This window comes from Saccostrea echinata, unplaced genomic scaffold, assembly GCF_033153115.1.
Source record: "Saccostrea echinata isolate AGI-Se365-2 ecotype Australia unplaced genomic scaffold, CSIRO_AGI_Sech_v1 ptg000056l, whole genome shotgun sequence".
NCBI classification, from domain to species: Eukaryota; Metazoa; Mollusca; class Bivalvia; order Ostreida; family Ostreidae; genus Saccostrea; species Saccostrea echinata.
This window is the reverse complement of record NW_026889805.1, coordinates 15,329,263-15,346,425: the sequence shown is the minus strand read 5'-3', so window position 1 is coordinate 15,346,425 and position 17,163 is coordinate 15,329,263. Positions and strand designations below refer to the sequence as shown.

Below are 17,163 nucleotides of genomic sequence, written 5' to 3'. Positions count from 1 at the left end.
GGGTACCAATTGCGCCCCGTTAATAGCAGACCTATTTTTGTATTCATATGAAGCAGAATTTGTTCAAAATCTTGTATGTGAAAAGAAGAAAAGACTTGCTGTGACCTTCAACTCGACATTTAGATATATAGACGACGTACTGTCATTTAACAATGGTTATTTCCATTCGTAGGTCGATACGATATATCCCAGTGAGCTTGAAATAAAAGATACCACAGAGTCTGACACATCTGTTTCATATTTGGACATTTTACTTGAAAAAGACGTTAATGGTAATCTAACAACCAAGTTTATGATAAACGTGATGACTTTAACTTTTCAATCATCAACTTCCCTCACTTATGCAGCAATATACCTTCATCCCCTGCAAATGGGGTTTATATCTCTCAGTTGATTCGATACACAAGAGCATGCTCTACGTATGAACAATTCCTAAAACGAGGTAAGTTATTGACAAAGAAGTTGATGAAACATGAATATCAGCAGTCTCGTTTAATGTCGTCAACAAATACAATTTATCATTAAGTCAAATGCTGACTGACGTTTTTCATACTGATTGTAGGCCATTATTTACACACTGAATTGTCAACGGATTTTTCCGTTATTACCCGATCATGACAAGGAGCACACGGCGGGTGTGACCGGTAGGCAGGGGATGCTCACTCCTCCATGGCACCTGATCCCACCTCTGATGTTTTAGAGGTCCATGTTTGCTCTGCTCCAAAATTTGTACTGTTTAATGGACTTTTGAGCTTGAATACTGTTCATTATCTCCATACATTTCATTTCCATATTACACAAACATTCTGTATTTAATGCTTTGTATTATATATTCTGTCTGATTGTAGAATTTAATAATTATGTAATGTTTGCGATTAACAAGTTGCACCGGAAATTTATCTATTCGAATACTGAATATCACTAATTTATTTTCAATACGAGGCATCACTTATCAGTTATATCACATATTCTAGTAAGTGATGATACTTATTAGTTATATCACGTATTTTAATAAGTGATGATACTTATTAGTTATATCTTGTATTCTAGTAAGTGGTGATACTTATTAGTTATATCATGTATTCTATTAATTGGTGATACTTATTAGTTATATCACATATTCTAGTAAGTGATGATATTATTAGTTATATCACGTATTCTATGATACTTATTAGTTATAACACGTATTCTAGTAAGTGATGATACTTATTAGTTATATCACGTATTCTAGTAAGTGATGATACTTTTTAGTTATATCACGTATTTAAGTAAGTAATGATTCTTATTAGTTATATCACGTATTCTAGTAAGTGATGATACATATTAGTTATATCACGTATTCTAGTAAGTGATGACACTTGTTCCTGTTTGTGATGTTGTAATCAATAATTTTTTGTTTGTGATGTTGTAATCAATAATTTTTTGTTGTAATCAATATTTTAAATTAATGGGATTTAATCACTTAGGATTATATCCATTTATTTATTTGTATCGTATTCTTTCAGAGTGTGAATGTTTTTGTAGCTAACTACATCATTAAAAAAGTGGGGACCAGCATCTTAAGGAAAATTTACTATAGCAAAATATTATATACTCAGAAAAAGGGGGGCTCCCCTGCGTTCTGTGGGCCTGGGTTCACTTGCATTTTTAGGGACACCATTTTACGTCTCGGCTGCCTTATTTGAGGGGTCGTGGCCAATTCAGCCAAATAAAATTAATATGTCGATTTATTATTGTTATTTGTCACTGAATACAAATAAGGCAATTAGCATTTTGCAATCCCTGTTTTTTTTTCAAGTCATTTTCATCTTTTGATAATTGGGGAAACTACTATACCTATTCAAATACACGAAGGTAAAATCAAATATTCGAACAAAAAGTACCATGAGCAATCTCACAAAGTGATATCTATACAACATTTTTTTAAATTGCTGCATCCACTGTTTTTCTATTACATAGTCATGGACCAGACACAAAATACTGGTGACTTTGAACTTACCCATATGACCTTGGGTAGAGGTCTTGACAAACAGGTCATGTATATTTTTGTGTCGAGTATGAAATTCCAATAATTTTTTCTCAAGACAAAATTTATACACTTTTTTCAGTCAGTGGCCGAGATCATTCCTAAAAGACATTAAATCAAGGTAATGGCACACCCTCAGGTAAAAAGCAATCTTTGTGTCAAGTATGGATTTCCAATAATTCCTTATTACAAAGTTATGGTCCTGATACGATTGCATAGACAGACAGATGGACAAGTTGATTCCTATATACCCCCAGAACTTGTGAAATTTTTATATCGCTACATGTAATATCAATTATTCGAATGATAAGCCGGAGAGGATCATTTCTGACAAGGTAAACAAAATTAATTCGATGGTTATCTCGATATAACGAGTTACAGGTAGTATCTCGTTATATTTACATTTCCAATGTCTTTGTCCGAGATAAAATTACAAATTGTAAAAATACTTTATTTCTACATAAATCTACTGGTTCATCGATAGGCGCGGTTAAAAAAGAATCACGTGCGGGGCGGGACAAATAGAGACAGAAGCGGGGCTATTAGCACGGGAATTTGCAGAATCAGGAGCATGTAAATATAAGGAATAACTGTCAGATTTTTTGGATTCATGACGATGATCAGTCGATTGGCTTGCGTGATAATTTTATGCATAAACGCCTTCGGCATATCACGCAAGCCACTCGATTGATCACATCATGAATCCAAAAAATTAGACAGTTATTCCTTAAATATAGAGTCAGTTATCTCATTCATGATTATAACAAGTTAACCATAACGAGTTAGTTATCTCGCTTTAACGAGTTTGTATCTCGTAAAAACGAGTTAGTTATCTCGTTATTACGAGTTAGTAATTTTTTATGCACACTATAAACAAATTTTATCGCCTCGACTCAGTTTATTTCCAATACTTGCATTCTTTACTAAGAGGTATCAACTCTGAAGAAAAATTATTATCTCGTTATAACGAGATAACAAACTACTTATATCGAGGTGCTAAGTAGTTATAACGAGATAACTAACTCGTTAAAAGGAGATAACTATCTCTTTACAACAAGATTATTATCTAGTTATAACGAGAAAATCATCTAGCTTTATTGAGTTAAATAAAGTTTTTTTTCATCCTCTCAAAAATGAATCCGGTGTAACAAAGAATTTTGATACAAAAAATACGGCGCCTCAGCCGAATATCAAATGTTCTTGAAAAACATTTCCGTGACCAAGTTCGAAAGGTGAAAATTCGTATAATTTTCAAAAACAATAATAGATTTAAATGTTAAGACATAATAATTAGACAGACATTGAGTTATTGATTTTTGTTTGCTAATTTACCAGGCGAAACGAAAAGAATTGAAAAATATCGAGAAATTTTACTTACTTGTACGCTGATATATTTCCAGGAGTACAATTATCAGCACTGTGGTTCGTATGTGCATTTGAATCTGAAGAAAAAGAGGGGAAACAACATTATAACCTTACAAGAAAATCTGTTATCGGTTAGTCGGGAAAAAAAATAAAATACGTGTAAATTTGAAAATAATTTCTTTCAAATTTAATTTTAAAAAACCCTGATCCTTTTTTTTTTGTATGTGTTATGGCTTAAGGCTCTCTGGATGAGATCACGGGGGTAATTGGTCGGTTTATTTTTTAAACACCATCATGTCGTTAACCAGTCTATACAGTATTTTATTCAATAAATCGACGTCGAGTACTGTATTTTATTATATACTTTATCCTCTCTATCCTTTACAGTTATTTATCTAATCATAAGTTGTTTCGTTCTTTGTAAATGAGATATTAATTAAAGAATAGAACGAAAATGGCAACACTAGTCTTACAAGTTGATTTAAAACCAAACTGAGCGTCATTAACATTATTACATTCTGACCATTAATATTGTTTAGAACAGAGATACAATGTTAACATAGGTTGCTGACCAGACTGGTTCCTCTATTTATCAGGGTCAGAATTATATCCCTTTTTAAACACGTACAATTACCGTTGACCAAAATTCAGGGAGAAACCCTTTATGTTGAATACATTTAAAAAGTATGCAGAATGGGCACAAAATATTCTTCAAATTCAATGAAATATTTATTGGGTATAAAATCTTCCTCATGAGATTTGCCTCTTTTTAAATTTTTAATAACAATTTTAGTTTTATTAATATCAATATCTTTATTCATTTCTTCAAAAATACATTCATCAACATCATTGAAAAATTCATTATTAATATTCTAGTGTGAAAATGATTTAAAATTTTCAAAAACTCACTCAATGTTGCATTAGACCTCAAGTTGGATTTTCGTTAAAATTTTGCAAAAAAATTGCTTGGGGTTATTCTTCTTTAGAATCTCTAACCTTTGACCTTCATGTAATAAAAATTGTCTTTTTTTAAACCAATTTTCTATGATTGACCACTTTTATAAAAATTATTTTTTTTAAATGCTACAATGCAAACTTTATGCAATGATATTTAATTAAGCAATAGATCAGACTAAGATCTGATTATGGTGACAATGCAGAATGAACTCGTGTGATATCTGGTCTAAAAATTATTAATATCTCTGATATCTCAAGTTTGTTTCACGGTTTTCATATTGTGGTCCTTGTTCATAGAAATAGGAATATAATATTTTATACTGTTATGATCAAACACGGAATACTACTAACAGTCTTCTTGCGTTATACAGCTCACTTGTAGAAAAAAAAACGTCAAGAAAATGCGTACTTTGATACGGTTAACCGGTCGGAACGTCTTGCGGTTAACCGATCAGTTATTCTGTATTCATTTGTCACCCCTAGTTAATTTCTTTCTTTGCAATTCATTTCTGCACAAATATATGCATTTCCTTAATATTTATCTACACTTTTCCACTGGTTTTCTTTTAAGTCAATTATCCACTTCAAACACAAATTAAGCAACCTTTCCATATTATGCTGTTAGAATGAATGGCTATTTGTAAAGCAAACCAAGGTTGCAAACATCGGCGGGGGAGGAGGGAGTTATTTTTTTCAAAACTTTTTTTTTTAAGTTGAAAGCTGTCGAATTTGTTTTTCAATTATTTTTCGAATTTGTTTTTGAACTATTTTGTTTTTGATTCTTGACTCGGTTCCATGCTCTACTCAACGATGGCACACTGAACACAGAAATGTGGAATCATGGACTCACCCCGGAGACTTGGCCCCACAAATATTGTATTTTGTTAAAAGGCTTAGAGCTTTTATAGGAAGATTTTCAAAGGTACTCTGAACAATAAATGTTCAATACTTGACCGTCTTAGCCCTACACTCGGACCTCGGACCTGCAACATCCTGTGTGGACTTGACCCTGGAGCCAGGGGGTGGTGATTTTTACTTATTTGGTAAAGACTAACTGCTCTTTATTCTAATGCAGACAGTTTGCCTGCTTGATTACAGGAGTGTAGAGGAATATCTTTAAAGAATCCATACATTTTGATGGTTTCGTTCCAACTCCTTAGGCCCATGAAATTCATTTTTTTAATTTCTCTTTATCCAGAGATACTCAAATCTAAAACTAATGAAACTGTTTCGGCCAATTTAGAGAAATGAAAATGATTAATAGTTTACGAACAACGCACTCGGGTGACGGTAAAAGAACAAGTGGCGTGTATAACCGGATTACGAGTTTACTGTGAACATGTTTATAAGCTTAATATAGACTTGAAGTTCATTAATCAGTCACAGTCAATAATTTCACTACAAACAATGATAAGATATTAAACACACACAAACGCATATTATTGGTATAAAATATGGACTTGGAATATAAATGTCACATTCCTTGTGAATTACAGTACTGATAATTTTCTGATATTTATTTACTTGAAGAAAATATATGCATACATTCATAAAATGCCAATAGCTTTGACTTTTCGCTTTCCATATTTTCAACAGTATGTCTTGAATATTTCATATTTTTATAGGGTGCCACAATACTTGATCTGTTATGAACTCCTTCGCGACCTTTTTTAAATTGCTGTTTACAAATTCTTTAAATTACATGTATTCAGACGAATACCTCTTTGTCTTCAGTTTAGAGACTAGACTAACCATTTAATTTTCTGGATAATAGAACTTTGTACAGTTCGTTTAAACCATTATAACTTTGTTTATAACGTTGTTATGCCTTCCGATGACAAATCTTATTCTCTCCAAATCCGGATTGAATCTTTCAATTTTTTCCCGTGCTTGGAGAATTGGGGTATATTGGTGACCTTAGAAATTGTAAAATTCATGCCCCCTTCCCAGCTTGTCAAGCGTTCAGACCCCAGGTTGGGCAAAGTTGGTAATTCATTGAAAGTACATTACATGTTTGAAAATCTTCATAGTTCACATAAACATTTAGCAAACATATTGTGTGCACAATTATTATAAGCAGCTTGTCCTCTACAAAAATTGTAGAATTCATATACCTTGGCTCCCAGGTATCAGAGTGAGGCTTAATGTAATCAAATTTTTTTTTACATAGGGGCGTATTACATTTTCACAAATTTTTAACAATCTCATTTTACGTTTCCGCAAAATGTTTTGTTAGGTTTTGACAAAGTAATATAAATGTATTGCTATTGATACTGACCTCCCACAGTTTACCTGTGGTCCCTGACAGCACCAAATTAACAAAGACTCAACTTGACTTCTTTATAAAGAATTTGCAAAATATACGAATCAAGAAGTTACCATGATTGAATTTTAAAGGACTGTCGATTACAGATTAGGTGTACAAACAGACATGTAAGATGTTCTGGCACCATTTATACCCGACGGAAGTTGTTACAGTAGCATATAGAACACTTTATGAAATGCTACAGCTAGGGTGCCATTTTGTATTGATAGTCAAAAAGTAAGAATCGATATTTTATGCACTACCATATTAACTTTCATGCTTCATTTTTATGTAGTGCTACGGAGTGCTATTTTTTTTTCATCAGTATGTGTTATTTCATCAGTATGTGTTATTTTATCAGTATGTGTTATTTTATCATTCATGTTGCACAGTTTTATTTTATTGATAGGCATGTTTAATTTATAATTCTTTACCTGTGTGCCAGAAATCCAGGTAACATATATGCGGAACCGTAAATGCCGTAATACAATGGGTTTTTTTTTCTTGCGTAATCGTAACTTTGTTCTTAACAGAAAGATAATATCAATTTGTGGTGCCCTGCCAATAGTACCTGTCATACAGTAAAGGAATAATAATTCAATCTAAAATGAGAAAAAAAAAAAACAAACCGTGAATTGTTTTTTTAATTAAAAAAATTCAAATGCTGAAGGTAGTCCGATCATCAGATTCCGAAAATCAGTACTTTGGTAATATAAAATACTGATAAAAATGTCTCTGAATTTACAAAGTAATATGTTTTACCCATTGTATTTCTTAGCGTTCATCATTATAGTTAATCATATTATATAGAGAAAATTATCAAATCTCAAAAATATTTTAAGGAAACACGAAAAAGGCACCAGCTATGCATTTTTTAATTGAAAATTGGACAATAAATATAATTTAGGACAATAAACTACATGTATCCAGGCTTTTGGAGAATGTGGTCATACTTGTACGGTATTTTCGTTCTATTTACTTCAATTGTTATATAATAATATAATGTAAAAAGCTTGTGCTTTCATTGCAAGACATCACAGATCACTCCTAATTTCATATTATGCTAATCAACATTGGATTTCTAAGGCAAGATTAAAGGAAATTCAATTTCTCTAAAAATGTATTTATTTTTGTACTTTTATGGGGTACAAATGTTAATTTTGTTTCTAAAGAACCTTGAATCATATTGAGATTGATAACATAAAAATTGTTGCATGATAAGATTTTAATTTCAAACTTCATTCATAGACTCTTTAAATGAAATGATAATTTTAAGAGTTATCGTTCATAGCTGAGGATCGGACATCCTTAACCACCAACGAATGAAAGAAAACCGATATTAATTTCATCAAATAATTAAGAAATTATAGTAATCTATCCAAAACATTCTATAGTACTGGGACTAAGAGTCCATTTTTGTCATTTTGATATATAATCTTACCTCATATGAATTTAACAACGTGCCTGTATCCGATGAGTTGGTGCTTGTACACTACACGAGACGCGCACGGATGTCTTAGACTACGATATAAATATTCAACAATTCTTTAACAATTTCAAAGAAGCGAAAGTCCGATTATCTGCTTCTACTGTGTTAGTCATCTCATTACAAAAAATTTAAACACCGACAATAAAATACTTCCTGTAAATATTTTCTTAACCGTTTAATTAAGTTCTCCAAGAATTATGTTTTGCCATTGAAGGCAGTGTACAAAGAATGGTCGATGTCTTGTATGGACCGTAGGATAATTTTTTTACTCCTATAAAAATTTTTCTCCAAACTTTAAATAAGGACTTTTTAAGTCATCCTTTCTCTCCCTCTCTCTCCCCTATCGGTCACTTTGAGATTCTACACACACTTTTGGAATCCCTGTCATTAATAAAACTGCTTAATTGTCTGGTAACAAATAATCAACTGTAGTTACTATTCATGTGAATGTACATGTAACCCCCCCCCCCCCCCCAAGATCCGCGCATGATATTAAAACTCCAATTCTATCTTTAAGATTTTTGAGTAACATACCAGAATTTTCCTAAAATGAATCATAAGATGGCATTTCAAAACTCCTCCACTCCTTATACCCCAAACTTTATAAAGTAGTAAAGAAAACAAGTTTGTTCCATCCCTATGAACGATATTTACCAAAACGTTCATGTGTGGATCGTGAAATTTTCTTCAAGGGATCAATTCCCACAAAAAAAGCTCAAATATTTTCTTTCAAGACCTCCCCCCTCCCTAGAATTTGCAGAGGTATTAAAAGTATATACTGAAACAAATTTTAAAAAAAATGACCTTCGACCCCCCCCCCCCTTAGAAAACGTGGACCCCACCATCACCACCACGAAATAAGTGTTAGGTGTTTTTCACGTTTGGGAAATGGATTGTAGTTTTTTTTTTTGTTTTTGTTTTGCTTTTTGCTTGTCGAGAAATTTTTGGGTTGAAAATTTTTTTTTGGACTGGAGTGGACCCCCCTGGAAAAAATTCCTGGATCCGCGCCTGAATATGATTATCTTTCTGTCAAGCAGATCTATCTTATAACTGAATTCTCTAAACAGGAACAAGGCATTGATGAAAATTACGAGAGCGTGATGATATTTATAAACAATTTAAAGGGAATACGGTCAATGAATGAACGTAACTAACGTCTCATACACAATCCCGAGTAACAATAAAGAGATCGAAAAAACACCATGCTCAACGTTTAAAGGTCCCAATAGCAGCTTTGTTCTGTTGTCAGATCTCTGTATACTAAACACAACATGGCAATTCCATGGTCTTGATATCTCTATTAAGCCAAACTTATTTTTCATCAAAATGGAGAAATTGATAATATGGTGCTATGTATTTTGCAGTTTTTTCGGCTTTGGTAAGTTTTTTCTATTATAAGGTGTTTTACTAAGTAATCAGATTTTCTGACTTATCTTTTACTTTGGGATTTTTGACGAGCAATATAGGCAGAGACAATCAATGGATCAATATTTTGAATTTAAAATTACATTTCCTGAAAATTAGATGTCGACAATCAAGATGCATTGAAGACATGAATCATATTCAAATGATTTTGTTCCACTTCTTATTTCAATACTTGTACTACCTGAGATGTTGTTGTGTTATATTTGGTATATCATAATCTAAAGACACGAATGATGCAACAAAATGTGGTTCTGTTGAAGGAGAGTTTACACTACTTTACAAATGAAAATAGATCACAATTTGAGCTAGACAAGCTTCAAAGAGTATCCGTCTTGATGCTTTTTTACCGTTATGATTCGCATAATACTGTCTTTTATTAATTTTCAATCTAAAGTTGAAAATGATTACATGACAAATTATTAAAACTTAACTTTTTTTGAATTATTAAAATAAATTACATATTTCAAAGATAAACAGGTATATTGAAAAACTGTAAGTTTTTCTCCATGACAATACCATATGCCAAATTACACGTAAAATTTTCGTGTTTCCAGAACAGTCTTCTTCCCTTTATTGTAAGGATTTGTTCATTGAATTGAAAAGGTTGTTTAAAATCGAAGTTCCATATTTAAGGTTAGACTGAAAAGACGTTATAGAGAGAAGAGAATTCGATTTAATATTCAATCATTCCATTAAATGATGTTATTGTGGGAATTGATATAGTCATATAAGTTTTTTTTCCCCACAACCTATCGCTTCAAAAAAGTTTGGGGCAAGTTTCATTCTCCTGTTAGTTAGGTGAATTGTTCAAACTTTTGCAGTTTTACGCTGTAGACAGTTACACGAACAATTCTTGATTTGACATGAATGAGACGTTTGAAATTCCTGTATCCAAGATTTTCAATAAGATCGGAAACAACATCTCTTTCATTTTTTTTTCCGACAGCCCTTAGTCAATGCAGTGCTAATAACTTGGTGAGCACTGAGAGTCTTCCTGCTGCTACCCGGACCCTCCAGACCTTTAGTTCCCCAGGATGGAAGGTGTCCTATTACTCGTGAGTAACTTGACCGTATATAACACTCAATTGCTTATATAGAACTATCGAATACCTCATGGAACATGACTGAATAACACCCGAATAACACCAAAATACAGACATTGACTAAATAACACCCAAATACAGACATTGACTAAATAACACCAAAATACAGACATTGACTAAATAACACAAAATACAGACATTGACTGAATAACACAAAATACAGACATTGACTAAATAACACCCAAATACAGACATTGACTAAATAACACCCAAATACAGACATTGACTAAAAAACACCCAAATACAGACATTGACTAAATAACACCCAAATACAGACATTGACTAAATAACACAAAATACAGACATTGACTAAATAACACAAAATACAGACATTGACTAAATAACACCAAAATACAGACATTGACTAAATAACACCAAAATACAGACATTGACTAAATAACACCAAAATACAGACATTGACTAAATAACACCAAAATACAGACATTGACTAAATAACACCAAAAATGATACCAATATATTGAAATCTTATCGATCATTAAATGTTTGTCAAAAACTGAAACCATGTGGATGGCTTTGACAAAAACACCCTAATACTGATACCTTGCATATGGAACTTTGCTAATTAACTAAATAATATCCAGAATCGGAAGCTTATCAGTTTTAAAACAACTTTTTATCGACTCGATAAAAATGATGCATAACTTTCTTCGACTACATGTATATATTAATTCTATTGTATAATGCGTGTAATAGCAATGTGAATTACAATATCTCAGTATTATATCAAACAAGCTGTGTTCTAAAAATACACCGACCTTCTACAGGAACATGGACTGTAAGTGGCAGATAACTGCCGGGAATGGTAACCGTGTCGTGGTGGACATGCGGGAGTACATTATAGAAGATGGCGAGGGACCAGAATGTGTCTATGACTTCCTCCAGTTCTTTGACGGTTAGTTTAGACAATTAATCTCACAAGAAATGCAAAAAGCCGGCGTTTTTACTTATTTTAATTTCTATATTAAAATTTATACATGTATTTAAAGATTCTGAAGTAATTCTGATTAATAACAGGATCCAGCACTAGCGCCCAGTCCGTGACGGTCTGCGGTACAGCTCGTCGGGGCAGGATGTTTGTGTCCACTGGAAAAGATGCACTTATCCGACTTAAAAGTGACTATAGTTTAGAAATGGCCGGCTTCACAATGAGATACTTCATCGGAAAAATGGAAGGTTCTTAAACTTATGAAGACATGTATAAAATTATCGAATCACTCTTTTGGTAGTTAAATCTAAAGTTTTCAAAGTATTATCATTTGAAGATATCTTGTAGATCAGGGTGGCTGTGCTTCTATCGTTGTGAGTTTGACAGCAACCGGTACCGTCCAATACCTGACTAACAAACAATGGCCGGACTCTTACGACGAGTAAGGGAACCTTTATTATTTCATTTTTATTTGCTTTAAACAAATAAATTTCTTGGGAGAAACACCTGCTTAAAAAATTTACAAGTGGGAAGAAACTATGTGATATACTTACTTGTCCATTAAGAACTAAGGATACTGAGGATGCTATATTGTTTTTTTTTTAAACAGAGGGTCGTTGTGTCAGTGGCGCATCACCTCATCTGCAAAGGTAGAAATACAGATTCTGTTTTCTGATCTGATGAGCGGAGAGGAATGCTACTCGGACACGCTTGATATATATGACGGTATGGATATTTCTCTAAACACGCTGAACAATGACTTAAACTTAGATAATAAAATCATAATTCATTAAGCTTACTAGATCCAAGGTCAAGTGAGTCTCCTCTCCATATTTATTTCAGGGTCTAGTGATGCCTCCACCCCTCTCACCCAGACATTCTGTGACAGCAGAGATACATTTCCCAGTAGGAATACTTTGACATTTTTAACCAGTGGTACGGATGCCTTTATCAAATTCAGATCCATTCGAAGCGGCTGGACAAGACATGGGTTTGTCTTGAGCTTTAGACAAGAAGGAACTGGTAAGATAAATTTCTCTGTAATAAAATAAATGGTTAAGACCAAAGAAAACTTACTTGCAACTTGTTTTATTTTTCCAATGAATAAGCTAAAGCTTTGATAATAAACATCGAGAAGAATGAGAAAACGAGTTTGTGTATTGTTCCCACATTCACTAAATTTATCGACATTTATAGCTGCTACCACTACCCAAGCCCCCACGACGACCACCACACAACCACCGAATGACGTGTGTAGCAGTGGTACTATACAGCTAACAGCCACAAACGACACACAATATATACAGTCTCCAAGCTATCCAATATTCTACTCACCGTAAGTAGGGCTTAGACACATTATCTATGGTTGCCTCTGAATCAGATACAAGCCAGATATATATATATATATATATATATATATATATATATATATATATATATATATATATATATATATATATATATATATATATATATAGTTTAAGTGGATTAAAACCTTGAGTAATTTACCTTTGCATGGAGTTAGTAAATGATATTTCCACCACAGGAACCTGATATGTTCTTGGTTGATCCAGGGACCGGAAGGAAGTCTGATTCAGCTGAAGGTTATAGATTCCTATCTGGAAGACAGTGAGGACTGTGTAGGAGACTCTGTTAACATCCATGATGGTGAAAATTTACCTTAGTTTATATATAGATTATGATAACGTATTCATTATATGTCTGGAAACTATCAACTTTATGAAATATAGTTTAGTCTGAATTTTCTAGAGAAAATAGTACGTATAATCTAGAAACTCACTGATGACATGGTTCCTATCGTGGTTCCTATTAACATTTAATTGAATTATAACCTTTAAGTACTCATTATGTTGTTAGTTGTCATCTCTTTTCAGCGCTGGAAATTCTGTAACTCCTTAAAACAAATATTTCTTTCTTACCTGTGTAGATAAATATTCGTTCAATGAAGTTTGTTTTGATTCATAAACACAGGCGGCAGTGCTGAGGCAGCTGTGATTGCTACATACTGCGGGGAGATCTCTAGCAGCGTCAACTCCACTAGCAACAAGTTGTACATCCGGTTCCGGTCGGATGGATCCGTCGGTCAAAGAGGGTTCAATCTGGAGTATACAGCCCTTACAGACTACTGTAAGTCGTCGATGGTATTAATTCGTGCACAACAATGTAGATGGCGTTGTTGCATGGAAATAATCAGGTTTTTTTGCTTTCAATAATAATCTCAAATCTCAACACATTTTTTTCAGCGGCCCCATCTTGTGTTCCACCTGCAGGAGTAACAAATCTTGTTGCCAATTCTACAGCCCAGTATTTTGAATCACCTAATTACCCTAATAACTATGATAAGTAAGTGTGATAAATTTTTTAAAGGAACATTATATTATGTTCATTCTCAGTAACACTATCTAGTTAATGTTATTACTCAAATTGTTGAATTTTCAGCTCAACAACAGTTTACTGGCTGATTCACAATCCCACTGATAGTGGTTATATTAAGCTTGAAGTAGAGGATTCTAGAATTGAGGCTAATCCGTCCTGTTCATTTGACAAGGTTACAGTATATAGAGGTAATATATTTATGTTTGTGAAAGATCTGAACTGGTAATTACATTTTAAGTGATGCTAAATATAACCATGTCAGATATGACAAATAGTTGTGTATCTTTATCACTCGTAAATGTAGTAAAAGTTGAATATCTTGAAAACTTCACCCCTGCATCACTTAATTCTTAATTGTTTTCTCTATACCTTGTTTTCCCCAGGTCCCTGCACTACGTACCCTGTCCTGGATTCTTTCTGTGGGGTGGAGAAGCCCACCATCACCCAGTACACTGGCTCCTATGTACTAGTGGCCTTCATTACGGACTCCACTGCTCAGTTCAAGGGATTCAGAATCAAGTACTACGTCACCACAGGTAGTATTACCTCACCAGTGGTAGAAATCCAAAACTGTATGCATTAATAAGAAAAAATTATAAAGTTGATTGGACTTGGCTGATATATTTGTAAACATAAATTGTATCAAAAACTTTATAACCTACTAATTAAAGTACATGCAGTTCTTTTAAGCTTTAAGTTTTTGTTAGTATGGTTAACAACCTATAAAGAATTGAGAATTTTATTAAAAGAGAGATTGCTACAAGTACATATATAATCATATATAATATATACTATATTTACTGTAAAATATACGTGTTTCAATCTTCCAATTTTGTCTTCCATAATTGCAGAGAGAGAAAAGACCAGCACTTTTTGGCAAGATGTTGCACTGATAGCTGGAGTAACTATTGCGGCTATTGTTGCTGTCGGATTAATAGCAGGGTTAGCAATAGCAATAAAGAAAGGAAAACTCCCTGGTATGAAATCGGGTAAACCTAAAAAGCGCCGTCTATCGGTGTCTAGTGTTAGTAGTAGTAGTAGCGATAGTGACAGTGACAATGACGCCAAGAAAAAGCGCCGCCCAAAGACCGCGCTCAGATCCAAAACGAAAGTAAAACTACCACCAGTTCAGTCATCCAATGTGGACAAACTACCAGACTTACCCATATCAAAACAAAGCAAATTGCCACCTATTTCAAAGATTTCTAAGTGATTCTGTGAATACTGCATTTATTGTATAATGCCCGGATTGATGCAAATTGACAGTGTGTGGGAATTTACTTTAAAATTGAATTTGAGATTGTTATGTGAATTTGTTTGAATGGCTTAAAAATTCATTAACTTTATATATGATGTCTCTAGAGATTATAACATTTATGTAGTATGTCTTAAAAGTCTATTATCTCTATATATCATTGCGAATGAATTAATTTGCTTTTGTTAACTACATTGCGAATTTGTTTGAATGTTTTTAATATTCATTAGCTTTATATACATGTACGTGTATTATATCTTGAGAGATTATAAATTTTATGTAGTATGTCCGAAAAGTTTAGAACTTTATATACTATTGCGAATTCATTTATTCGCTTTTGTTAATTAAATTGCGGTTTTTTTAAATTACATTTGAGGAGTTGTTTGAAACAATACTTGGCTGTAGGATATTATGTTCTAATTTTTTAGGTCCCCGCTAAGCGTATATAGGACCTAAGATCAAAAGGCAATATAAGCAACCGTTTTCTCCTCAATCACTAAGAGGTTATCGAAAGTTTCTTAGATTTTTGAAACCTAAGATTACTTAAGTTTTGTTTATATAATTTAAAAAAAGTCTTCAAGGTTTATTTCAATTTTATATACATGTAGATATTTTTATATTTCAAAATAATATTTGTAGACATTTCTTTAAATATGTACATTTATGATGAAAATTGAGTAATTTTTGTCACTTAACAATATGTAAAAAAGCTATCACGCTGCATTTGAATCAAAATTAACTTAAGCTTTAATCAATTGAACGAGAAATGTATTAGTCTATTCAAATAACAGCTTAGATTTTTAAGAAAATAATTGTTTGTAATAAAATTTTTATTTAAAATACAATACTGCTTTCTTTACTTGAGAATATTCGTAAATATCGAAAAAATAAAGAATAAGATAGCATGTTGATGTTCAATTTAGACATGAATTGCCCAGAGAATGATACATTTTTAATGGGAATGTATTTGACCTTGAATCGTTCAAATGACCTTGGTTAAGGTCCTCTGATTTAACGAATCATTGTAAGCATGAGCTACTGATGGTTCTCCATTACAATGAGGTATAATATGTATGCTGTTTTGGATCTCGTAACAAACCTCTATAACCAGGCAGAGCGCATGCGTGAAATAAATTTCCATCGAGATCGGAAAACAGCAGAGAGGAAATTCGGAATATATAATGGAAACTAGTAATGCGGAATGATACTATAGTCAGATGCAGAAATTTTTGCATAATTCGATCAACTTTTATTTAAAAAAGCAGAAGAATAAATTAATCAACTTTAAAGTTAGTTTTTATTTATTTATTTATTCAATTATTAATTAATTAATTTATTTATTTAATTTATTTATTTATCATTCTTATAATTAATTAACTAAGTAACTGATTAATTTATTAAAAAATATATTATTTGTATTTTTATTTAAATTCATTTATTACATTCTTTCCTTCATTTATTAATTATTCCATCCATTAATTAATTATCTATTAATTAATTCATTGATTTATTAATTTGTATGCATGTTTGTTTATTTATTTATTTATTTATTTATGATTCTAATAATTAAGTAATTGATTAATTCATTAAGGAGTTCATTTATTTGTTTATTTATTATATTCATTCCTTCATTTATTTCGTATTCTATTAATTTATTTATTTATTTATTTATTATTTATCTATTTATTTATGCATTCATTTATTCGTATTTTTATTTATTTTTTTATTGATTGATTGATTTATTTTTGCATTTATTTATTGATTTATTAATGCATTTATCATATATTTCTTTTATAAATTAATTATTTTTACAGGGTTTGTATACTTATTACCAGGGTCTGTTTATGTATTGCCATAGTTTGTATACCATCACCAGGGTCTATATACCTATCACC

The 17,163-nt window shown here is 32.1% G+C and overlaps 1 protein-coding gene across 1 annotated transcript; it reads left to right on the top strand.

Moving 5' to 3' along the window:
- Positions 1 to 9,360: 9,360 nt before the first annotated feature.
- LOC133173295 (bone morphogenetic protein 1-like) lies at positions 9,361 to 15,301 on the top strand. Its single transcript, XM_061308284.1, has 14 exons — positions 9,361 to 9,520; positions 10,514 to 10,622; positions 11,456 to 11,583; positions 11,706 to 11,864; positions 11,965 to 12,058; positions 12,227 to 12,342; positions 12,460 to 12,639; positions 12,814 to 12,952; positions 13,163 to 13,284; positions 13,609 to 13,764; positions 13,881 to 13,980; positions 14,077 to 14,201; positions 14,397 to 14,549; positions 14,865 to 15,301. Exons 1-14 carry the CDS (start codon positions 9,469 to 9,471, stop codon positions 15,224 to 15,226), a joined length of 1,995 nt encoding a protein of 664 aa, XP_061164268.1. The 5' UTR covers positions 9,361 to 9,468; the 3' UTR covers positions 15,227 to 15,301.
- The last annotated feature ends 1,862 nt before the right edge of the window (positions 15,302 to 17,163 follow it).

Excerpts from the sequence above, each read along its gene's own strand:
- LOC133173295 (XM_061308284.1), top strand. The coding sequence starts at position 9,469 with ATGGAGAAATTGATAATATGGTGCTATGTATTTTGCAGTTTTTTCGGC. Across the intron at positions 10,623-11,455 it reads TGGAAGGTGTCCTATTACTC|GAACATGGACTGTAAGTGGC; the intron begins GTGAGTAACTTG and ends GACCTTCTACAG. Across the intron at positions 11,584-11,705 it reads CTTCCTCCAGTTCTTTGACG|GATCCAGCACTAGCGCCCAG; the intron begins GTTAGTTTAGAC and ends GATTAATAACAG.